Source organism: Panthera leo, chromosome F3, assembly GCF_018350215.1.
Source record: "Panthera leo isolate Ple1 chromosome F3, P.leo_Ple1_pat1.1, whole genome shotgun sequence".
Classification (NCBI taxonomy): Eukaryota; Metazoa; Chordata; class Mammalia; order Carnivora; family Felidae; genus Panthera; species Panthera leo.
In genome coordinates this window covers 59,234,027-59,259,224 of record NC_056696.1, presented here as the reverse complement: position 1 = coordinate 59,259,224, position 25,198 = coordinate 59,234,027, and the positions used below count along the sequence as shown (strand labels likewise).

The 25,198-nt window shown below is 46.4% G+C and overlaps 1 protein-coding gene across 1 annotated transcript; it reads left to right on the top strand.

Annotated features, from left to right (window-relative positions):
* The first annotated feature begins 1,436 nt into the window (after positions 1-1,436).
* HHIPL2 (HHIP like 2) lies at positions 1,437-24,700 on the top strand. The gene is made up of 9 exons (XM_042926019.1): positions 1,437-1,800; positions 4,773-5,425; positions 6,310-6,453; positions 9,060-9,391; positions 10,185-10,311; positions 16,321-16,466; positions 20,630-20,711; positions 22,840-22,922; positions 24,091-24,700. The coding sequence occupies exons 1-9, from the start codon at positions 1,498-1,500 to the stop codon at positions 24,453-24,455; spliced, it is 2,235 nt and encodes a 744-aa protein (XP_042781953.1). The 5' UTR covers positions 1,437-1,497; the 3' UTR covers positions 24,456-24,700.
* Positions 24,701-25,198: the final 498 nt, after the last annotated feature.

The following is a 25,198-nucleotide window of genomic DNA, read 5'->3' as shown; positions in this document are numbered from 1 at the left end:
TTTTTATGTATTTTATTTATTATTATTATTTTTTTAATGTTTATTTATTTTTGAGAGAGAGAGACAGAGCATGAACAGGGGAGAGGCAGACAGAGAGGGAGACACAGAATCCGAAGCAGGCTCCAGGCTCTGAGCTGTCAGCACAAAGTCCGACGTGGGGTGCTCGAACTCACGAACCTCGAGATCATGTCCTGAGCCGAAGTCGGATGCTTAACCAACTGAGCCACCCAGGTGCCCCGAAATGTAGTGTGTTTTTATTTTAAATGCCATTTTGGGCCTTCACAATCCACAGCATTGTGAACACACACCCGTTAGACTGAGGCTCATCCCCTCTTGACATCCTGGAAAGGCCGTTTGGAGTGGTGAGTGGGATCCCTCCTTAGAAGTGGATCCAGGCCAAGAAAAGTCTTTGATTTCATCTGCATTTCAAAGCGCAGTTTTTTGCCAGTGAGGAAATTTCCGGATAGTGGAGAATCGTGGAAAGTACCAGAAGGAAAGTGAACTCAGAACCTAATGCCTCTGCAGGCTTGTGCCCTGGTTCATGCCTCTGTCTGGGTTTGGGGTCGTGTGAGTTTGGGACTCCATGTCCTTCAGTCATTTAAGAAATATTTATCAAAGGCCTGTCGTGTGCCAAGAACATGTATAAAGCAAAACACATTCTTAAATGCTAATGTTGGAACATAAACTAAGTGGGGAAGTGTGCCCTGAGAGCAGGTATGGACTTGGCAAAAATAAAGACCCCAGGTGTTGTGTGCCTCCCGAGGACACTGTCCCAACAGCCCTTGCCGACTCCTTGTTTGTACCAGGCCACACTCCCTGCTTCCTTCACTGTCTCCTTTCTTCTTACTCCTTGCTGTGGATCCAAGATTCATGGAATGTCCTCTCTTCCAGCCACGGCAAATATAGAGCTGTCCGGATCACAGGAACCCTAAGCTCCCCCTGCCTCCCCCTACCGACCCCCCTATCCTCCCAGATCCACACCCGAGGTCCAGTGGGTGCCATTCAGCACTACAGGACCTCTCTCGCATCTTGCCCTTTCACGGTCTGACATCTGGGACCGCATAATATGTGCTGGTCTCTAGCTTGTGAAGAAACTGTAAACAAATTGTGAATTTCCTGCCCTCCCCCCGACCCCCACTGCAGGAATTCTTAGCAGTTTTAATGAATCACAGCACGCCTGCCAGGGACATCATTGTGCCTCTTCCTAAGCAGCCACGCACCCCAATAACTCAGCGGTAGGGGGCAGAACGTGGCACCGGCTTCGTGTCTGGGGTGGAAGGGGCAGGGACACCTCTCACTGTTTTCACGGAGACACTTGGCCACCCAGACCGCGGAAGGGACACTGCTCAGAAACCACCTCAGGGAACCTGGTGGGGGAGGTGGGGGGGTGGGGAGGCAGGAAGAAAACAGCCTGGGGGTGGGGAGAGGGAGGGAGCTTGTGCACAGCAGGGAGCCAACCTGAGCCAACACAGCAGCCTGAGACTTCCCAAGCCCAGAATGCTGAGGACATCTATTCCCCGGGCCCCCAGCCTCCCCACCTCTTCTGGCATTTTCCACCTCTGCCTCACATTCTTGTTGGGCCAGGTGGGCTTGCTGCAGGGACACCCCCAGTGCCTGGACTACGGGCCCCCCTTCCAGCCCCTGCTGCACCTGGAATTTTGCTCAGACTATGAGTCCTTCGGCTGCTGTGACCAGCACAAGGACCACCGCCTTGCTGCCCGGTACAGGGTCATCATGGATTACCTTGACCTCAAGGGCCACGAGCTGTGTGGTGGCTATATTAAGGACATCCTCTGCCAGGTGGGCCTGAGCCTAACCCCTCAGCGCAGTGACGGGGGGAGGCTTAGCGGGGTGCTGGGCTTGGTGGCGTGGGTCCTGGGTGGAGGGCTCCGTGGGCACCTGACATCTGCCTCTCTGCGTGGGTGCACTGAGGCCAGGGGGTGCTGGGGTGGGCTCCAAGAGTCTCCCCTGGGGTCTGCTGGCCCTCGTGGTTTGTCACACAGGAGGAGGAGGTGGGTGTCCCTCATGGAGCTCTCAGGGCTGCGTTGTCTGGGTCCCTCTGCGTTGCTCTGCTCGGGGAGGGGGGCACAGCACGCACAGGTGGTGGTTACGGGGAGGAGGGGGGAGGTGGAGGGAGTGGAGGCACCTGCTGGGGTCCTCGTCTGGGTCCTTTGTGCCAGGGGGTCTCGGGGTGGTGATGGAGGTGGCGAGGTGGGGTGGTGGGGGGCCCTCCCCAGCATCGTGGAGCCGGGAGGCAAGGACTCACAGAGTCCTTTTCTGGGGGCCAGAGTGCACGTCCCTGGCGGGCATCCCCCCCTGCCGGTGCAGGCAGCACGCACCGACCCTGGAGAGAGGTGCTCGGGGTGCAGGGGACAGTCGCACTGGAGAGCAGATGAAAGGTGCGGGGGTGGGGGCTGTAATAATGCGCTGGGGGCAAAGAGGCAGGAAGCCCCCCTGCAGACCTGACATCTGACACCCTCCCGGGCGATGTCAGCGCAGGTACAGGCTCTCCCGCTGCCACCATTCCCCGGCGCACCGGCTGCCCCAACTCCCGTGCTGGGGACACAGCAGCCAGCCTGGGTGGCATCGCCCAGGGCTGCAGTCTCCGACCTCAGGCACCACCCCTCCGCTGTTTCCAAGGAGAATTTAACTCCAGCCGTTTGGGGCAGAAGCCGGGCTCTTAGGAGCCGCACTAAGACTATTCATTTCCAAGAGACCCCCTGGTAAGGATGTCTCCACCCTCCCCTCCCCATCCTCCCACTTTCCCTATTGGGTGAAGTCTCAGAAAGCCAAATTCAGCAGCTCTCCTGCTTTAGGCGTTGGAGGAATCAGAATAACCTACGTGAGTCTATTTATTACAATTCCCCAGCCCCTCCTCTTTCCGCACACACGGTGTATGCCCAGCAAAGGCTTCTGTGGGAAGTTGTTCTGACCCCCATTGTACTGGTAAGGAGACAGGAGGGTTTTTTAATGTGTTGTGTTTTTTTTTTTTTAAGTTTATTTATTTTGAGAGAGAGAGAGAGAAAGAGAGAGCACTAGTGGGGTAGGGGAAGAGAGAGAGAGAGAGAGAGCGAGAGAGAATCCCAAGCAGGCTGGAACTCACCAACCATGAGACCATGACCTAAGCAGAGATCAAGAATCAGAAGCTTAACAGACTGAGCCACCCAGGCGCCTGGAGGAGTCCGGAGTTTTAAAGAACTTGTTTAAGGTCAGACACAGGGCTGGGGGCACAAATCTACAGGCTGAGGCTTCAAGTCTCCTGCCCTTTTGATCATATTTGCCAAAGGCAGAGTCACAACAGCACAAGCCATTTCCTTAATGGTTTCCTGCCCTGGGGCAGGTGGAGGTTCCTTTAGAACAAGCCTCAGTGTTTCTTGCTCCCTGTCCCCAGTGCCCAGAGCAGTGTCAGACTTCCAGGGGACCTCTTCCTGGGCCTTATTTTCCTTAATAGAGAAACCATATCCTGAGCTAACTGAGTAGAAGCAGCTGTGCAGACTCTAAATTTCTGCATGAGTGTCCCTTGGTGAGCGGCTCACAGCCCGCTTTGTTCGCTGCTCTCTCATCCTGATTTATAAATTTTTTAAATGCTTATTTATTTTTGAGAGTCTGTGAGCAGCAGAGAGAGAGAGAGAGAGAGACAGAGGATCCCAAGCAGGCTCTGTGCCGAGAGCTGAGAGACCGACTTGGGGCTCCAGCCCACAACCCTGGGATCATGACCTGAGCTAAAATCAAGAGTTGGATGCTCAACTGACTGAGCCACCCAGGCGACCCAGCACTTAAAGATTTTTTTTTTTTTAACTTTTAAAGATGTTTTCATTTTTGAGGGGGGGAGGGGCAGAAAGAGAGGGAGACACAGAAGCCGAAGCAGGTGCCAGACTCTGAGCTGTCAGCACAGAGCCTGACGCGGGGCTCGAACCCACAAACCGTGAGATCCTGACTGAGCCCAAATCGGACGCCCAACCGACTGAGCCACCCAGGCACCCCAAGACTTTTAATAAATAAGTGAAGAAATTGCTAGATGCCTAATTTCTGGGAGTGATAACATCGTGTGTCCATTTTGGTAATATCATTTTTAGCTGTAAAGTATTTCAACCACACAGGAAAGCACAGAAAACCAACACCCAGATTAACAAATGTGAAACTTCTGCTACATTGCTTCAGATTTGGATAAAGACATAAAACCTTGCAGATACAGCATTTATACTAAAGGGAAAGATGGAGAAACTTGGTACTCTTTATTTATTTTTAATTTTTTTTTTAATGTTTTATTTGTTTTTGAGACTGGGAGAGACAGAGCATGAACAGGGGAGGGTCAGAGAGAGGGAGACACAGAATCTGAAACAGGCTCCAGGCTCTGAGCTGTCAGCACAGAGCCCGACCCGGGGCTCGAACTCACGGACTGCAAGATCATGACCTGAGCCAAAGTCGGCCGCTTAACCCACTGAGCCACCCAGGCTCCAAGAAATTTGGTACTCTTTAAAAAAGAAAGAAAGAAAAAGTCCACCACTTACTAAAACTTTCAGGGTCAAGAACTAAGTTAAAATGCTAAAGACAGTACAGCGGGTGAGAAATATTTCCCCCTCTTTTTGCCTTCCAGAAGCACTAACTGGCTAGAAAATGTGGCCCCAGGAAAGGGCTTTACCAGTAGCTGGTAATAGAAACTCTAGAATCCGGATTCTGTCCTAGACCGTTTTCCTTCTGCTTGCTCACAAATTGGGACCAGCCCCACGGTGGCCAGTCCGACTACCAGCTGGGCTTCTGTTTCTTTCCAGGAGTGCTCACCCTACGCAGCCCATCTCTACGATGCGGAGAACCCTCAGACGCCCCTCCGGAACCTTCCTGGCCTCTGCTCCGACTACTGCTCTGCCTTCCACTCGAACTGCCACTCTGCCATCTCCCTACTGACCAATGACCGCCGCCTCCGGGAGACACGGGAAAAGGATAGTGCCCACTTCTGTCACCTCCTCAACCTTCCCGACAAGGACTACTGCTTCCCTAACGTCTTGAGGAATGACCATCTCAACCGCAACCTGGGGGTGGTGGCTGAGGACGGCCGGGGCTGCCTCCAGCTCTGCCTGACCGAGGTGGCCAACGGGCTGAGGAACCCCGTCTCCATGGTCCACGCGGGGGACGGCACCCGTCGCTTCTTTGTGGCCGAGCAGGTGGGGGTGGTATGGGTCTATCTGCCTGACGGGAGTCGCCTGGAACAACCGTTTTTGGACCTCAAGAACATCGTACTGACTACTCCGTGGGTAGGGGATGAGAGAGGCTTCTTGGGATTGGCTTTCCATCCCAGATTCCGCCGCAACCGCAGATTCTACATTTATTATTCATGTCTGGGCAAGAAGAAGGTAGAAAAGATCCGGATCAGTGAGATGAAGGTTTCTCGGGCTGATCCCAACAAAGCCGACCCCAAATCAGAAAGGTGAGATGTGCCCATGAAAATGGGCAACTTTGGGCTGTGTCCCAAAATAATGCCAGTCTGTCCTCTGAGGCGATAGAGGGACATTTTTCTGGTTTCAGAGCCACTAGCTTCTAATGTTGACAAAGGAGTCATTGTTGAATAACAAGGACAGACAAGTTAGGCTTCTGAGTCGAGGGTCTTTGTGGCGTGTAGCCATCCCTTAGAGTTACCTAATCAGAACCATGCTTGCTTGTTTTTACAGAATTGTAAGCAATGGCCAGCAGCTACAAGGGCTTGAGAAATGATTATAGATCAAATCAATATATTAAACGTAATAGTGGCCTCTGATTATTGTGTGGCCATTGGATTCCAGGCTCTTTAGCTTGAACCTGGGAATTACCCTCACAGGAAGCTGTGGCACAAGGCCATAGATCTATGGATGCCCAATCAGATAAAGCACTTAATTCTGACTCCAAGCTCATGGTCTTTCCACTCTACCACTCTGCCTTTTGTCCTTCTTTCCTTTCTGCCTTCTCTCTCTTTTCCCATATAGCCAGGTTGGGGGATCGAAAAGAGTTTGGAGAACTGATTGATTAATCCCTGCTGGGCTGTGCAAAGGAAGGGGTTAAGAGTTCTGGTAGAGCAGAGAGGAAGGCCGAGCCCCCCAAAAGAGTGATTGTTACCCTGGCTGTGTCCACAGCTCATGAAATCACGATCTGAAAGAAGAATGATCCATGAAGGAGGCATACTGGGAAACAAGGGGTGTCTCAGAGCTCCAAGCTTTGTGATCATTGGAAACTCTGAAGCAGGTCTTGGCTGGATGGGACCAGTCATTTCTCGGTCTCTCAAGAGGATGCAGTTTCAGTTTGTATCAAAGCTTCATGCATGGTTTCTTCTCCTTCCAGAGTCATCTTGGAGATAGAAGAACCAGCCTCAAATCATAACGGTGGACAACTTCTTTTCGGTGTGGACGGCTACCTGTACATCTTCACCGGGGATGGAGGGCAGGCCGGGGATCCCTTCGGCAAGTTTGGAAATGCTCAGAACAAGTAAGCTGGTTGGATCTGTCCTCCCACCCCCTTTAGGGTGAGCCCTTGGTACGTTTTTGCTGAGATGGAGTCTACAGAGGGTCACATCCAAATCACCTACTGCAAGATGTAACCCCCTCTGTTGAGGCAAGTGGGAGGAAGAATTGGTTTTCTGTCCCATAAATTTCAGGCACACGTGCTTTGTGGTAAGTAATATTATGGATGCACAATGTAACGCTCAGAATGCTATGCAGAGACGAGTTCAGAATGTTTCATATATATATTCGACACACATAATACTTACTGTGTGTCAGGTACTGTTCTGAATACCTTGTGTGTATTTAAGAACATAATTCCAGGGGCACCTGGGTGGCTTGGTTGAGCATCTGAATTCGGCGCAGGTCATCATCTCGCGTTTTGGGGGCTTGAGCCCCACATCGGGTGCTCTACTCTCAGCACAGAGCCCACTTTGGATCCTCTGTCCCCCTCTCACTCTGCCCCTCCCCTGCTTGCACTCTCTCTTCCTCTCTCTCTCTCAAAAATAAATAAACATTAAAAAAAAAAAAAAGAATGTAATTCTAACATCCCACAAGGGCAGGAATTTTTATCTATTTTGTTAATTGATGTATCCCCATCACCTAGAAGAGTGCCTGGAGTGGGGGTCACTTCAGAAATACTTATGGGATGGATGGTTCCTATGAAGTGTAGGTATTATGATAGTCATGTCACAGCCCAGAAAATAGAGGCAGAGAGGAGTAAAGTAGCTTGTCCAAGGCCGCACAGCAAGTAAGTGGCAGAACCAGAATTTATACTCCGACAATCTGGTGCAAGAGAGCCCAATGAGGGTCCTGCTGCCCTAGATAAAAGTCATGTGATCCTTTGCACCAGCAAGTACTTGAGTCCCATTATCCCTACTAGTAAAATATTAAAGTTCTAAGAATCAAGAGCTAACATCTGTCAAATGCCTTTACCGCGTGTGGGGAATTGCCTTACATGCTCCATGCAAGATACCTCCCTTAACCCTTACATTGTAACCACACTGCAAGCTAGTGTTTCTTTTCCCTGCTCTACAAATGTGGAAATGGAGTCCCAGAGACCACAGTTGCCCTCAGAGCCACTCTAAAAGCTCTTTCTATGACCACAGTGCTATATGAGGAAGAACAGAACCAGCCCCTTTTAGGAATTCATGCTATTAGTGCCCATGTTGGCAGCACGTACATTGAACTATAGAGAAGGTTAGCATGGCGCCTGGGCAAGGATGAGTGCAAATTCGTGAAGGTTTCATCTTAAAAAAAAAATTCAGGGGCGCCTGGGTGGCTCAGTCGGTTAGGCGTCCGACTCTTGATTTTGGCCCCACTGTCATGATCTCACGACTTCGTGGGTTCGAGCCCCACATCAGGCTCGGTGCTGGCAGTGTGGAACCTGCTTGGGATTCTCTCCCTCCCTCTCTCTCTGCCCCTCCCCCACTGGCACTGTCTCTATTTCTAAATAAATAAACTTAAAAAAAAATCCATAGTGTTAAACCAAACCTGAGAGAAACCATTCCATCTCTCTCAAAATGTTTAAAAAAACATTTTAAAAATGGAAACTACAGCTTGCTTGCTCTAGGTTACATGGGCCAGGGTCACATCAAACTTTTGCCTGGTATTTCTCTGTGAGCTCAAACCTGTCAAGTCTTAACATTTTGCATATACACATATATCATATAGACATGACTATATGTATATATGTGTGTGTGTGTGTGTGTGTGTGTGTGTGTGTGTATACACACACATATAATCAGTTCATGCACATACACATATAATATCATGTGTGTATATAAAATCATGTCTCCCCATGTGACTCCTAGCAGTTGTTTGGCATTGACTATCAGTAGGTCCCCCCGGGCGATCTCTGGTCCTGTGCCATTTTATTTTACCTTATTTTCTATTTTATTATTTTATTTAGTTTGAAAGTTTGAATATTTAACACAAAATCTACCCTCTTAAAAGATTTTAACTGTAATGAAAATTTTTATTTTATTTTTTTAATGTTTATTATTGAGAGAGAGAGAGAGAGAGAGAGAGAGAGAGTGAGCAGGGAGAGGCAGAGAGCAGGGAACAGGGATCTGAAGTGGGCTCCACACTGATAGCAGAGAGCCTGATGTCAGGTTCAAAGTCATGAACCGTGAAATATGACCCAAGCTGAAGTCAGACGCCTAACCAACTGAGCCACCCAGACACCCCTAAAAATTCTTTTAAGTGTAAATACAATATTGTTAATTGTAGGGACAATGTTGTACATCAGATCTCTAGAACTTTCTCCTCTTATAAACAAATGTTCGACTGGTATATGAAAAGATGCTCAATGTCACAAATCATCAGGGAAATGCAAATCAAAACCACAGTGAGATATCACCTCGTATGTATTCGGATCACTATTACCCCCGCCCTTCCAAAAGACAGCAGGTGTTGCTGAAGACATGGAAAACTTTGCATACTGTTGTTGGGAATGAAAAATAGTGCAGCTACTGTGGAAAACAGTATGGAGATTCTTCAAACACATTACAAATAATACCAGCAGATGATCCAGCAGTCCGGTTTCCGGGTACTTAACCTGCGCCTATTTCCCGGCCCTCTTTCTTTCAGAAGTTCCCTGCTGGGGAAAGTGTTAAGGATCGATGTGAACGGGGCAGGCTCTGATGGCAGGCGGTATCGAGTCCCCCGTGACAATCCGTTTGTTGCTGAGCCAGGGGCCCACCCTGCTGTCTATGCCTACGGGATCCGAAACATGTGGCGCTGTGCCGTGGACCGAGGGGACCCCATCACACGCTGGGGCCGAGGCCGGATGTTCTGTGGGGACGTGGGACAGAATAGGTTTGAAGAAGTTGACCTCATTGTGAAAGGCGGAAACTATGGCTGGAGGGCAAAGGAAGGGTTTGAATGTTATGACCGAAAACTTTGTCACAATGCCTCTTTGGGTGAGAAGCCTCTGGGTGATTTCTTGAATGAATTGAGGGGGTTGGACGTGGAGGTGGGGGAATAGAACCTGAGAATGTGCTGTACCAGGAAGGGTCATTCAGGTGCCCTTATTTCTGTCCTGCAGGATGTAGTGTTGGCCAGGAGCATGTTGGATGTTTGTTACCCTAATGCATTTGAATCTTGGGTGGATTGAAGGAGAGGGATTGACCTGGGAATCGAGATTTTAAATAAATTACCCACATGATTCTCAGGCATACTATCTTGAGAACCACTCACAGAGGCAAATTGGTGGCTGTATGTTTTTAATTTATTTCCCAATTGGAATAGCCCACTGAAATCACCTTCCAGATACATTCAGGTGCTATATTCCATATACAATCCCTAAACATCAATAATCAAGGTGTGTGCTTCACCAGTGTTTAATCTTTTTTTGTCCCTCTAGGTTACAAAGGTGTCTTACAGACCCTTTACAGACAAGTTTTTCAAATCCTTAAACCTGAGTATCTGCCATGTCAACCTAGGGGATAAACTTAGGTGTGTGGATTACCTGATCACTGCCTCATAGGTGGGGGAATTTTCGGCTTCCTCTCTGCATGCAGAGACCAGTCACATGGGAAGCTTACCAATATCGTGGCTGGTCTGTTGAGAAAAATAAATGTGATTCTCTTGGCCTTACCAAAGACCAAGAGATAAAGTGTTCTCCACTCAGTCAGGTAACTGCACTAGAAAGCCCCAACTTATTCCTCGAAGTTATCAAGTGTCAGCCACGACGTTGTCTTTGTTCCTGGACAGATGACATTCTGCCCATCTATGCTTATGGCCATGCAGTGGGGAAGTCAGTCACCGGAGGATATGTCTACCGTGGGTGTGAATCCCCAAATCTCAATGGCCTCTACATCTTTGGGGACTTCATGAGTGGGTAAGAAAGGATTAATATCTCCTTTTTTTTTTTTTTTAATATTTTTATTTATTTTTGAGACAGAGCATGAGCAGGGGAGGGGCAGAGAGAGGGGGAGACAGAATCTGAGGCAGGCTCCAGGCTCCGAGCTGTTAGCACAGAGCCTGATGCGGGGCTTGAACTCACAGACCGTGAGGTCATGACCTGAGCTGAAGTCGGACGCTCAACCGACTGAGCCACCCAGGCACCCCTCCTTTCGTTTTTTTAAATTTTAACATTTTTATTGGGATTTAAGTTACATGTGGTAAGATGCAATCTCTAAGAGCACAGTTGGATAAAGTTTTACAATCTATGCGCTTGTAGCTATGTCAAGATGCCGAACGTTTCCATCATTCTAGAAATTTCCTTCTTGTCTATTGCCTGTCAGTACCACCCCTTTCTCCTTGACACTCACACACACACAGAAGCACATCAGTCAGAGATAACCACTCCCATCACACATTAATTTTGCTTCTGGGACTTAATACACGTGGAATCATATATATGTATTCTTTTTTGTACATGTATGGCTTCTGTCATTCAAGAATATTGGTGAAATTCATCACTGTTGTCACATGTATCAGTAGTTTTTCCCCTTCATTGCTTTGTGATATTCAATTGCATGAATATACCACAAATTATTCATCTATTCTCCTATTTTTGGCTTTTCCAGTTTTTTACTGTATATTTATTTTATATTTATTATCTATTTGTTATATATATTATGTGTGTGTGTGTGTGTGTGTGTGTGTGTGTGTATCGGGTTGTATCTGGCTACCTTGTCAAACCCTTATTAGCCCTTTTGGCGTGTGTGTGTGTGTGTGTGTGTGTGTGTGTGTGTGTGTGTGTAGATTCTATTGGGTTTTCTATGTAGAAGATCATTTTGCCTATGAATATAGATACTTTTCTTTTCCTGAATCGAAAGCCTTTTATTATTGACTTACTGCTTCGTCTTACACCTTCAGTACAACATTGGATAGAAGTGGGGGAAGCATTCCATTTTCACCAATGAGTATGATGTCAGTTGTAGGTGTTTATACATGTCCTCTATCAGATGGGGAAGTTTCCCGTCTGTTCTTAGCTCACTGAGAGTTTGTATTAGGTATGGGTGTTGTGTTTTGCCAAATGCATCTTTGCATCTAGCGAGAAAATCATGTGGTTTTCTCATTTTTAGTTATTAACATAATGGATTGCATTGATGGATTTTTAAGAAAAAAATTTTTTTTAACATTTATTTATTTTTGAGACAGAGAGAGACAGAGCATGAGCAGGGGAGGGTCAGAGAGAGAGGGAGACACAGAATCCAAAACAGGCTCCAGGCTCTGAGCTGTCAGCCCAGAGCCCGATGCGGGGCTCGAACTCACGGACCGCGAGATCATGACCTGAGCCGAAGTTGGATGCCCAACCGACTGAGCCACCCAGGCGCCCCTTGATGGATTTTTTTAAATCATTGAAGCATTCTTGCATTTCTGGAAGAAACACGACTTGGTCATGATGTATTATCCTTTCAGCATATTGTTGGATTTGACGTGCTAGCCCGTTGTTTGAAAATTTTGCATCTGTGTTCATGAAGGGATAGTGAGCTATAGTTTTTCTTTCTTGGAATATCTTTGCCAGATTTTGGCATCAGGGTAACGCCAGCTTTAATAGAATGATTTGGAGAGTGTCTCCTCCTCTTCAGTTGTCTGGATGAGTTTGTGAAAGAGAGGTATTATTTCTTCCTTACATGTTTCTTCCAAGTGAAGCTGTCCAGGCCTAATGTTTTCTTATAGACAACGTATAGTCAGGTCTTGGGTTTTGATCCACTCAGGCGATCTCTGTTATTTGTTTGTTTGTTTATTATTTCTTCTTTTAGTTGGTGCATTTGGACCATTAATATTCAAAGTGGTGGGGCTTCTGGGTGGCTCGGTCGGTTAGGCGTCCGACTTCAGCTCAGGTCACGATCTTACAGTTCGTGAGGTCGAGCTCTGTGCTGACAGCTCAGAGCCTGGAGCCTGCTTCAGATTCTGTGTCTCCCTCTCTCTCTGCCTCTCCTCTACTTGCACTCTGTCCCTCTCTCTCTCTCAAAAAAAGTAAATAAACAATTAAAAAAAAAAAACCAAAGTCGTTATGGATTTAGTTGGATTAGTATCTACCATAATTATTACCGCTTCCTATTTGTTTCCCTTGTTCTTTGTTCCTATTTTTTGTCTTTTCACTCTTTTTCTACCTTTTGTGGATTTAACTGAGCATTCTATATAATTTCGGTTCTCCACTGTCATAGCACATCACTCATAGTTTTTTTTTTTCCTTTTTCAGTGGTTGCATAGAGTTTGCAATATACATTTACAACTAATCCAAGTCCACACTCAAATAACATTATACCACTTCGGGATGGGAACTGAGGTCACTGACTTGACACTGTCATCTTTTCTAACACGTATGTTTAGTGCTACAAATTTCCCCTCAGATACTGCTTTAATGGCATCCCATAAATTTCAGTAGATTGGGTTTTCATTTTCATTCAGTTGAATATATTTTCTAATTTCCCCTTGGCTTATTTTCTTACAAGTTAGTTTGAAGTGTGTTATTTATTTCCAAATATCTGAAGATTTCCTGAGGTCTTTCTGCTGTTTGATTTATAATTTAGTTTGATTGTGGTCACAAACAAACTGTGTATGATTTGCAAGATTACTCTGGATTATCTAGGTGGGTCCTAAATGTAATCACAGATATCATTAGAAGAAGGAGGTAGACGGAAATTTGAAGATAGAAGAGATAGAAGTCAGTGTTAACAACAGAAGTGGTATGATGAGACTGTGAGTCAAGACATGAGGACAGCTTTTGGAAGCTGGAAAAGGCAAGGAAATGGATTCTCCTTTAGAGCCTCCAGCACCTTGATTTTGCCCCCATGGAACCCACTTCAGGATTTTGGCTTCCAAAACTGTAAGAAAATAAACGTGGGTTATTTTAAGCCAAGTAGTGGTAATGTATGACAGTGGTGGCAAGAAACAAATATAGTTACCATTCCCAATATTCTTCATTCCTTTCTGTATATTTCCTTTAGATGTAATTTTCTTTTTTTTTTTTTTTTCTTTTTTTTTTTTAATGCTGGAAGAACTTCCTTTAACATCTTTTGAAAAATGAGTCCAGTGGTGATGAATCCTTTCTGCTTTTGGTGTCTTTTTAACCCTTTGTTTTTTAAAGATATTTTTGCTAGGTATAGAAGTTTATGTTGACCTATTTTTTCTTTAATTCTTTTTTTTTTTTAAGATTATTTATTTTGAGAGAGAGAGAGAGCAGGGGAGGGGCAGAGAGAGAGGAAGAGAGAGAGAATCCCAAGCAGGCTCTGCACTCTCATTGCAGATGTGGGGCTCAAACCCATGAACATAAGATCAGGACCTGAGCTGACTTCAAGAGTGGGATGCCTGAGCCATCCAGGAGCCCTTCTTGAATTCTTTAAAAATATTGTTCATTATCTTCTGCTTTGTCTTAATTCCAATGAGAAATCTGCTGTCATCCTTAAATTTGTTCCTCCATATTTAATCTGCCATGTTTTCTCTGGCTGCTTTTAAGATTTTCTCTTTATCACTGGTTTTGTGCAATTTCATTATGATATGTGTTCATGTAGTTTTCTTCTTGTGCTTAGATTTGGTTGAACTTCTTGGATTTGTGAATTTATAGCTTACATCAGATCTGGAAAATTTTTGGTTATAATTATTTCAAATATTTTTTCTGTTTCCCCACCCTGTTTTTTCTTCTCATTTTCTTCTTGAATTATGTGTATATTAGGCTGCTTAAAGTTTTCCCACAGCTCACTGATGATCTATACATGTTGAAATTTTATTCCTTTTTGTGTTTAATTTTGGATAGTTCCTATTGCTGTGTCTTCAGTTCATGAATCTTTTCTTCTGCAATGTCTAATCTGCCATTCATTCCATCCAGTGTTTGCACTGATGGAATTTTTTACCTCTAGAAACTTGATTGGGGTGTTTTGTGTATCTCTCATGCCTCTACCAACTTTTTGAATATACGGAATCATAGTAAAAACCACTGTCTTTCTCTGCTAATGTTCACATTTGTGGCAATTCTTTGTCAGTTTTGATTGACTTTTCTCTTTATTATGGTTTGTATTTTCCTCCTTCTTTATCCGCCTAGTAATTTTTTATTGGATGCCAGACATTGTAAATTTAACATTGTGGGTGCTGAATATTTTTTGTATGTCCATAAATATTCTTGAGCTTTGTTCTGGGACAAACTACTTGGAAATAGTTTGATCCTTTCAAGTCTTGCTGTCAATATTTGTTATGTAGAACCAATGTGGTGCTTATTCTGGAACTATCTATTCCTCAATATTGAGGCAGGATTTTCCTACAAACTCTTTTCAGTTCCCTGTGAATTATACTTACACTGTGCCTGACCTTGAGTAAGAGCCAGGTGCTTTTCTTTCTAATTTTCCCCCCTGATTTAAGTAGTTTCCTCATATGTATGTGCTGTTAAGTATACTGATGAATACTTGCGGGGTACACTTTGCAGATCTCAGGAGCCTATTCTCTGTGCTTCCCTCTTTTCTCCAATATCTGTCCTGCATACTCTTCCTATATAGGTCTTCCTGGACTCTTTTCAACTTCCTGTCTTTTCAACTCAAGGAGTCTGCTGGCTCTGCCTGTGTTTTCCTTCCTCAAGCTGGAAACTTTTTCAAGGTAGTAGACTGGGACAATTTTAGGGTTTACCTTGTTTATTTCCCATCTCATAGGGAACATAGCCCTTTGTTGTCTGATCTCCAATGTCTTTTATATTTAGTTATTTATTTAAAGTAAGCTCCATGCCCAATGTGGGGCTTGAACTCATGACCCTGAGATCAAGAGTCACATGCTCTACTGAATGAACCAGTCAGGTGCCCCTCCAGTGTCTTTTAAAAACTGTCATTCTAGGGGTCACGTGGGTGGCTCAGTTGGCTAAGTGTCCGATTCTTGATTTTGGCTCAGGTCTTGGTCTCAACAGTTTGTGGGTTTGAGCCCCATGTCGGGCTCTGCACTGACAGTGTGGAGTCTGCTTGGGATTCTCTTTCTTTCCCCCTCTCTCTGCCCCTCCTCTGGTCTCTCTCTCAAAATAAATAAATAAACTTAAAAAATTGTCATTCTATTTTGTCTAGGTTTTTGACTGCTTAAGATGAGAGGGTAAATCTGGTCCTTGTTACCCCCATCTTCATTAGGAAGGATGGTAATATTGTCATACTGCAATTCTTGGTTCCAGAGGTTGGGTAGAGTTAGTAATTGGTTAGTTCTTTTATCATCACTTGTTAGATCTCTGGGATTTAATTGTTCTTTGTGTTTTCCCCATAATTCCGTCTGCTTACATATCACTTGGTTGATACTCAGTGATTCTTAGTCAAAGCATATGCACCAGAATCACCTGGGGTTGAACATCTCTTGTTTCCATAAAATGTTTCATGTGAAACCCTGATATACCCATATTCCTTTTTAAAAAAAACCCTGCTTTTAGGTCAAATAGATGATAGAGGGATATTAAAGTATCTACCTGCTACTCCATAGACATAATAACAATGAAAATAGCTACGAGTTTTGAGCACTTACTATATGCCCAGCTCACTGGGGAGATATTCATGTATATTATCTTAACCTTTGCAACTTTTGTCCGTGGTAAATTCTATTACCATTCCCCATTTTACAGATAAGGGAACTGAGGCTCAGCTAGTTGAGCAACTAGCCAAAGGTTGCAAACTAATAGAAATTAGATTAGTCTTTTGTAGTAATGCAGTCTTTACTGAGCACCAGACTCCTCCTATAATAGAAGATGAGCTTCTCCATCTAGCACAAGCAGGTGACCAAGGTATCTCGAAATAGCTTTTTGATTCTTGGGAGAGGCTAGGTGTTGATCACCTATGGGTGACTCAGTGCTAGTACTCAGAGATTCTTTGTTTCCAGGAGGAAAAATATCTGCAGGGTGAAAATATGGATTCCTATAATAAAGGTTTTATTTTTCATCTAGTCGACTTATGGCTTTGCAGGAAGATAGGAAAACCAAGAAATGGAAGAAACGGGACATTTGCCTGGGCAGCACTGAATCCTGTGCCTTCCCAGGGCTGATCAGCACCTACAGCAAATTTATCATCTCTTTTGCTGAAGATGAAGCAGGTAAAAATATACAGGGTTATTCTGTTTCTGCTTACTGGAACTTAAATCATCACGGGCATTGTGAGCTAAACATTTATTATAATAATTATTACTACGGTTACTATCATTTTCATTTAAGTAGCAACCGTCCCTTCTATTTTCACTACCATTTATTTTTTAAAATTATTTTATTTTAGATGTTTATTTATTTTTAAGAGAGAGAGAGAGAGTGTGCACATGCACGCTCGGGGAAGGGGTGGGGGTGGGGGTGGGGGACAGGAGATCCGAAGCGGGCTCTGTGCTGACAGCAGAGAACCTGATGCGGGGCTTGAACTCACGAACCGTGAGATTATGGCCTGAGCTGAAGTTGGATGCTTAACTGACTGAGCCACCCAGGTGCCCCTATTTTTACTACCACTGAGTCAACTTTTTTTTTTTTTTAATTTTTTTTTTTTTAATATTTTTGAGACAGAGAGAGACAGAGCATGAACGGGGGAGGGGCAGAGAGAGAGGGAGACACAGAATCTGAAACAGGCTCCAGGCTCTGAGCAGTCAGCTCAGAGCCCGACACGGGGCTCGAACTCACATACCACGAGACCCTGACCCGAGCCGAAGTCGGACGCTCAACCGACTGAGCCACCCAGGCGCGCCTATTTTTACTACCACTGAGTCAACTTTTATAATGCACTGGATACCATCGTAAACACTTTGCATTTTTTATGTTACTTAGTAATTGCAACGCCACCACGATGAAATTATTAACCCTATTTGTCCAGTGAGGCAACAGACCGAATATGCAACAGAACCTACCCCTTCTTGGTTGGGGCCCACACCGACTGCGGGGGGAGCAAATCAAGGTTTACACTCCTGTCTTTTGATCATGAAGGAGATTCATGTCCCCCTCCCTGATTTCATTCTAATCTGCAGTCACAGGAAGGTGGACAGGGCCAGCCGTGGGGCAGACCACGTGGACACTGATATTTGTCCTGCTGTTGCTGCCTGGGAGAGAGCGCCTGTGGTGATGGGCCCCCGGCCGGCTGTGCTCTTTGCTGACCCTGCCAGGAGCCTGTGGGGTAATTGCTGGGAGCGTGCAAGGGAGAATCTCTTTCCTGAGAGACCTGGGGAAAGGGTAAACAGCTAGGTGGGAGGCTATTCGCTAGACAGACAAGGTCTTTGTTAAGGGCATCAGCAAAGCCAGACGCGTAGGCACCTATGAGACACAAAGACGGAGAGAGACTCGGCTCTACTAAATTTCCCCAAATTTTGTAATCAGAAAATGGATTTTGAATTTCAGCTTTACCTATGCTTTGTTACATTTTGAAAGCTAAAATGTTACTTTGGGAGGAGAACAGGGCCTGTGACCTTTCTGGTATTGGGCACTGCTTCTAGTCATGCTCGGAGTCAGGGAAGAGAAGAAAGTGGTCTATCAGGGCCCCTTCCAGACCTGGGATTCTCTGTGAGTGAAAACCAGAGCTTTGCAGGTTTCCTCAGTAATGGGTTTCTTCCCGCTCTGAGCCCTACGGTCCCTGTGCAAGACTTTCCTTTGAGCAAGACGCTAAGAAATCTAGTCAGCTCCTGGACCTTTTCCTAGCGTATGAGAAATAGTTTGAGATGAATATTTTAGAGAAGCAGAGGATATTTTAGAGGATTCAAGCATTCTTAATAGAGCAAAGTGAGTTCCAAATTGGAAGTCCAAACATACGCAAGAGGAGAGAAACCACAGACCGGCAGGATGGTGCTCGGTGCAGAGAGGGCGACGGGAAAGCCACAGGCCTGGCGGGGCCTCTGGAGGCTGATGCCCCAGCGAGGCTGGAGTCCTCCGAGGCCAGAGCTTCCTCTCCCCAGAGGCTAGAGCCCCGGGGGCGGGCCTGCCCTGGCATCCCGGGCTGCTGTCTTCTGCGGCTGGCTCCTTTTCAGGCCTCAGAAACCGTGACTTTGGCGGTTTGGTTTGCTGTGCCTGTAAGCTTCTCGCAGGAGAAAAACAGGCAGTGTTTGAACACCAGTCGGTACATTTGGCAAACAAGACTAAGTGTCCTTGGCCGAATTTTCTCGAGTGGACTTGCCAGGGTGTTCCCAAGCCAGACTTTGCCCAAGGCGGCCTTGAAGCCAGGAGGGCTGTTTTCAAGGCAAGTTTATTTTCTTCCAGAGTTGCTTGCTCTTGTGTTTTTGTACGGAGTGATTCAGATTTTCTGCTCATGCCATAGCCTTTCCCACTGAAGGACATCTTTTTAGATCTGAGTATGTCATTATTTTGTTATCAGTCACCAGCTGTAGACACGTCGTTGTTGGTTGAACCAGAGCTCTGCCTCCACTGTGGTGGTATTTTCCAGATGTTCTAGCTGACAGCTGGCCACCATGGAGGGCGGGGTGGGCACGGGGCGCCCCCGTTGCTGGGTCCCCGTGGGCTGGATCTCTGAATGTCGGTCACTGAAGTGCATTCTCAAGAGGGCTGGTCGAAGAACTAATGCTTGCAATAAATTTACATCACGTGCATTTTGTTTTACGTGGCATGTTACAGCTTTTTTGTGTGTCTAGTTCTTTTCTGTCCTAAAACGTATTTTTTAAATCGTCAGTTGGAGGGCACCTGGGTGGATCAGTTGGTTCAGTGTCTGACTCTTGATTTTGGCTCATCTCATGGTCTGTGGGATCGAGCCCGGAGTTGGGTTCTGCGATGACAGCATGGAGCCTGCTTGGGATTTTTGCTCTTTTTCTCCCCTGCTTGCCTGTGCTCTCTCTCTCTCTCTCTCTCTGTCAAAATAAACTCAAAAAAAATTATAGAAATTCGCTTCTAGCACTGTTTTCTCCTAAAAATACAATGGGGAGTTTCCGGCATGTTTAGGACATACAATTTACATATTGTGTAGAGACTATGCTGCAATGTGGGGTTTTCAGTCAGAGCAGGTGTGGTTGCGAGGGGCTCCTGCATGAGGGCACCCCGTGTTCAGGCAGACCCTTGGTAGACACCTCCTTTGTCTAATGGAAAGTGCCCGGGATATCCAATCAGAGGAGGCAAATTGGCTGTAGGGCAAGATGATAAACTAGTTCGTGAGCACACAAAATCCAAAGTCCACTAGGCAGCTGTAGGGGGTGCTCCGTGAAGACCGTAAGCCTCACATCCGGCACGAGACAGACATTGGTCACCATCCTCCACAAATTCAAGGAAGAAGGTTGTTGAAATAACTCAGAGCTCTCTAAAGTTCTAGGCTTTTCCAGTTTGCAGTTTAGTAGACATTTACTTCCATGAAGTTGAGAGGGCCATCCAGGGCAGTGGCACAAATATGACGGTGTAAGGAGTAATGGCTGATCATCGCTTTCTAATTGAATACCTAAGAGTCATGTGGGGGATCATTAGCCCCATTGTACAAATGAATAGGTCACGTGAGGGTTACACAGGTTGAGAGTTTTCCCAAGACAACGTCTAGCAAATGGTGTTCTCAGAACTCAGTCAGGTGGCTGCAACTCCAACGTTGTTGTTCTCGCCAACCCTATCCTATCTGTCCCTCACAGGTAAGCGTGAGAAGAGGCAGAGTGAGGTAGTCACAGTGAGTGGAGAGTGTTCACACTGGAGGAAATGGGAGGGACAAGGGCTCCTCCTCAAAGAGGTGAAGGAGACCATGGGTAGGGGTGATTTCTGGGGGGTGTGGAGAAGGCCAGGAGTACAGACTGAAGAGTGGGAGGGTCCGGGGAAACGCAGGACCCAAAGGCCAAGGAAAGAAGGTGGTAATGGAAAAGTGAGGCGGGGCTGGTGGGGAGAGGCACCCGTGGACTCAAGAAGGGGCAGTGTGAGGTGACTAATAAATGGTCCTTAGCCTGGAGATCGCTATTTCGGGGTTCCACAGAGAATTGTCAGTAGTAAATAGATGGGGAAGGAAATGGAGATTGGTTAAGGTGAAGTTTCTGACAGCCAAGAGATAAGGGGAAACCTTTGGTCCAGTGAATGTAAACAGAAATGTACCCCTGTTGGGGTACACTCTCAGCTAGTCTTTGAGGACTCAGAGAAGGACTTTCTCCTTGGGGAGCTCACAATCCAGTGAAGGCCCAGCGACAGGATTCTGGGGTTCCCTTCCTGGGGCTCCCTCCATTTCAGGGCTTCCACCCCCTGTGGACGGTTTCCTGTGCACCCAGCTCTGTGTCTCAGCCCTGCCTCACGTCCTATTCCTGATTGTGTGTTTCTGTGTCCTCAGGGGAGCTCTATTTCCTGGCCACCTCTTACCCGAGTGCCTACCTACCACACGGATCTATTTACAAGTTTGTTGACCCATCAAGGTGAGATTTGGTCTCATTTCCTTCTTAGGTGCATTTTTTAAAAGTTTTATTTATTTTTATTTATTTGTTTTGGGGGGCCAGAGAGAGAGAGAGAGAGAGAGAGAGAGAGAGAATCCCAAGCAGGCTCCACCAGCAGAGAGAGAGAGAGAGAGAGAGAGAGAGAGAGAGAGAGAATCCCAAGCAGGCTCCACCAGCGCAGAGCCCAATGCAGGGCTTGAATCCATGAACCACGAGATGGTGACCTGAACCAAAAGTCAAGAGTCAGGTGCTCAACCGACTGAGCCACCCCAGCGCCCATCTTCGGTGCATTCTTATCAGCCCTTATCTTCATGGGAGATCATAAAAATAGTCCTGACTCCCCAGGAATTACCAGAAATGATCAATGAAGCAAATCTGTGCCGCAGATAAAAAGCAGATCGGGCAAACGAATGTGTAGGGCGACGTGTCTGTAGAATTTATGAAATATTTGAGAAATGGTCTCTTTGTGGTTAGAAACGAAGATCTCAAGCCTTTCTGGGATGACAGGTCTAGACCTATGGCTCCTGGTTTTTTTGTTTTTTTTTTTTTTTGATATGCTTCTGGAAACTTCTGTCTGGGATCATCTGACAATTGGGTGTGTACTTGTGACCACTTGAGTGAGTACTGTTGCCCTGTCCCCTGGGTTTGGTGGAGGTCTCAAGGTCCTAGGTAAGTGTCGTAAACCGGTTGTTTAGTGCCTTTTGTGTCCACCTGACCCTTTTGGCAGTATTTATTCACTTGGTGGTGAAGACCTTTACGTCTGCTCTTTTGCCGACCTGGCTCAGAGACTAACCAACTGATTGGGCAAAAGCCACAACACAGCTTCCCATCTGTGAGGGTATTCAGGTAAGTTACATTGCCGGAGGTACAGCCAGCCGGAGGGGGCCTGGGATAGGAGCCCTCACCATCACCACCATCATGATCATCATCTGTGGGGCACTTGTTATGTGCTGGGCACTGTTCCAAGTATCCTTTTTTTCTCTTTTTAAATCTCCTTAAAAAATAATTTTAGGGCTTCTGGGTGGCTCAGTCGGTTAAGTATCCAACAACCAACTCTTGATTTTGGCCATGATCTCTAAGTTTGTGAGTTTGAGCCCTGCATCAGGCTCCGTGTTGACAGTGTGGAGCTTGCTTGGGATTCTCTCTTTCCCTGTCTCTCTGCCCCTCCCCAACTTGCTCTCTATCTCTCTCTCAAAATAAATTTAAAAAATAATTTTAAAAAGTTACTCATCGGGCTGCCTGGGTGGTTCAGTCATTTGAGTGTCCGACTTCAGCTCAGGTCATGATCTTGAGGTCAGTGAGTTCCAGCCCCATGTCAGGCTCTGTGCTGACAACTGGGAACCTGGAGCCTGCTTTGGATTCTGTCTCCCTCTCTCTCTGCCCCTCCCCCACTCATGATCTGTTCTGTTTCTCAAAAATAAATAAACGTTAAAAAAATAAAAAAGTGGGGCGCCTGGGTGGCTCAGTCGGTTGAGCATCCATCCGACTTTGGCTCAGGTCACGATCTCGCGGTCCGTGAGTTCGAGCCCCGCGTCGGGCTCTGGGCTGATGGCTCAGAGCCTGGAGCCTGCTTCCGATTCTGTGTCTCCCTCTCTCTCTGCCCCTCCCCCGTTCATGCTCTGTCTTTCTCTGTCTCAAAAAAAAAAAAAAAAAAAAAAAAAAAAAAACGTTAAAAAAAAAAAAAAAAAAAAAAAAAAAGTAAAAAAGTGACATCAATCACTTATGGTATGTCAAGTACGCAGCTCATATTTGATCTCCCTGTGAGGATAGATACTATTTCTTTTTTATTTTATAGATGTGGAAATTGATACATATCAAGGTTTACTTGCTCATGGTCCCCAGGTTTTGAACCCAGTTCTATCTGTCATCATGCCCTTGCCCCTGACCCCCTCACTACCCTCTGTCCCAAGAGCCCATGGTGTCCCTGTGATATCCTTGTTCTTTCTCCTGTCTATCTGAGCTCATCATGTATTTTCTCCTACATCTGCCCCATCCTCATGGATAAAGGAGAGCTGAATCCAGTTCTTGCAAATGTATACCTTCTGGTGACCTTGATTTCCTGGTCCCATCTTCAGAATCTTGTGTCCCCACTTTTTCTATCTGTTTTTAGGCGAGCACCGCCAGGCAAGTGCAAGTACAAGGCAGTGCCGGTGAAAACCAGGAGTAAGCGGGTCCGGTTCAGGCCACTCGCCAGTGAGTCTGTCTTTGTCTCAGGCCCAGGTCTTGGCATTGAGATGCAGGCACAGTGCCCTCTGCAAACACGCTCTAATCTTCCCAGGGTGGGAGGTCTGTTCCCCACTGAGGGCTTCTGCTCTGGATGAGGAGTGTAACTCGTGGCTCAGTCTATACATCTCTGTACACTGGAGTATGCATACCGGGTGGCACCTGCTTCTGAGGAGACCTGTTGTCCTCTATCCACTCATCAGTCATTCACTGGGCATCGTTCACTTAGCATTGACTTTGCGGCAGTCACCGTGCTAATCCCTGGGGCTACAGCAGTGAACCTGACCTGTAGGAGCTCAGGCAAATGTAGTGTAGGCAAATAAAGAAATAAATATAGCATTGAGGTTCTGGTATAACGGCCAGGAGACTGAGGGGACCCTGAGAGTGAGTAGAGTAGGGATTCTGGAAAGACTTATAGAGGAGGGATACGATCTTTTTTTTTAATTTTTAAGATGTTTTTATTTATTTTTGAGAGAGAGAGAGAGAGAGAACAGGGGAGGGGCAGAGAGAGAAGACACAGAATTGGAAGCAGGCTCCAGGCTCTGAGCTGTCAGCGCAGAGCCCAATGTGGGGCTCAGACTCATGAACATGAGATCATGACCTGAGCCAAAGTTGGACTCTTAACTGACTGAGCCACCCAGGTGCCCCAGGAGGCATACTATCTTAAGGGAACTATTCCAGAGCCATGAATCACTGGAGTGACCCTATTAAAAAAGTAATATATTTCGATCAAGGCCAGTTAAGGGAATTAAAAAAATATAAGAATTTATATATATATTAAAGATTTTACTTTTAAGTAATCTCTATACCCAACATGGGGCTTGAACTTACAGCCCTGAGATCAAGAGTCACATGCTCTTCCACTGAACCAGCTAGGTGCCCATCTAAAGACTGTATATTGAAGAACCCTCATGCAGTCGTAGGTTTCCTGGAGGATGTTTCCCTGGTAGACTCAGTCTCTTTTCCTCCCAAACTCTTGGGGTTCAAAGTCTTTTGGCTTCAGCCCTTCTTTGTTTGAGAGATGCGGGAAGTACGGATCCCCCTACTTCTCCGCCATGTTGGCCCCCCTGGGTGGTGTTTCCCTTAGAGCCACTTTCCAGGACTTCTGTTTCTCACTAAATAAATGTTCGTTTCCCAGAGACAGTCTTGGACTTGCTAAAGGAGCAGTCAAAGAAAGCTGCTAGAAAATTGTCCAATGCAACCTCAGCCTCTCGGCCAGTCGGGACCTCATCTCTGAAAGGCCCCTCCAGGAAGCCAGCTTCTCCCACAAGCAGCAGGAAGACATTTCGAGGGCCTGGGACAAAGAAGAGAGCCAGAGTGTGGTCCCCAGGCTCCCAGGGCAAGAGGAAGATGAGGCAGAAAAGCCACAGTGGCAGGGTCAGGCAGAGCCGAGCCGGCAGAAGTCTCCGTCGGCCTTTTCTGTCAGGGTCGCTGGCCAGGGGACATGCCAGGGGAGAATCACCTCGCCCCATGGGAGCCCCTGCTATTGAACTTGGGCTTTAGGTGGACGGGAGCTGGAGTCAGAAGTGGGCAGGCAGAGGGAGCCTGACTTAGGGCCGGTGTGGTTGTCCTCTCCACTCTTGCTATCTGAACGGATGCTCCTTGTCTGCTTTTATGGAGAGACCCGATCCCACATTGCCAGTGCACCTGGCTAACTGTGTGCACTGGTCGGTAAGCCTCCTTGGACTCCCACGGGATGTCTTTTGTTTTACAAATGCCTACAACCCAAAGTAATAAATCAATACTTGCTCGGACAGACATGTATCCTTTGATCTCTTGGATGTTTGTCTGGCATTAAGAAATCTCGTGTGCTCCATCAGTGTGACCTCACCCCAGGTCCCAGAGGAGGGCTGTAGACACATATTACTTTTTCTAAAATATTTTTTTAACATTTATTTATTTTTGAGAGACAGAGCAGGGGTGGGGGAGTGGCCGAGAGAGAGGGAGACACAGAATCTGAAGCAGGCTCCAGGCTCTGAGCTGTCAGCACAGAGCCCGACGCGGGGCTCGAACTCACGAACCGTGAGATCGTGACCTGAGCTGAAGTTGACGCTTAACCAACTGAGCCGCCCAGGCGCCCCTGAAAAGACATATTTCTAAGGAAAGACCCTCCAGCCTGTCCCTGTCCTTTGCCCCAGGCTGCAGCTCACAGACCGAATAAGGACAGGTTACGTTCCTAAACTCTGGCACCTACTAATTTGCCCTGGCAAATAGCAGAATGAACGTGACTACATTTTGAGTACCTA

What these genes read in the sequence shown, in the direction of transcription:
- HHIPL2 (XM_042926019.1), top strand. Translation starts at nt 1,498, where the DNA reads ATGCTGAGGACATCTATTCCCCGGGCCCCCAGCCTCCCCACCTCTTCT. An exon ending in GCCGACCCCAAATCAGAAAG is followed by an intron (nt 5,426 to 6,309) that starts GTGAGATGTGCC and finishes TTCTCCTTCCAG; the next exon opens with AGTCATCTTGGAGATAGAAG. An exon ending in AAGTTTGTTGACCCATCAAG is followed by an intron (nt 20,712 to 22,839) that starts GTGAGATTTGGT and finishes ATCTGTTTTTAG; the next exon opens with GCGAGCACCGCCAGGCAAGT.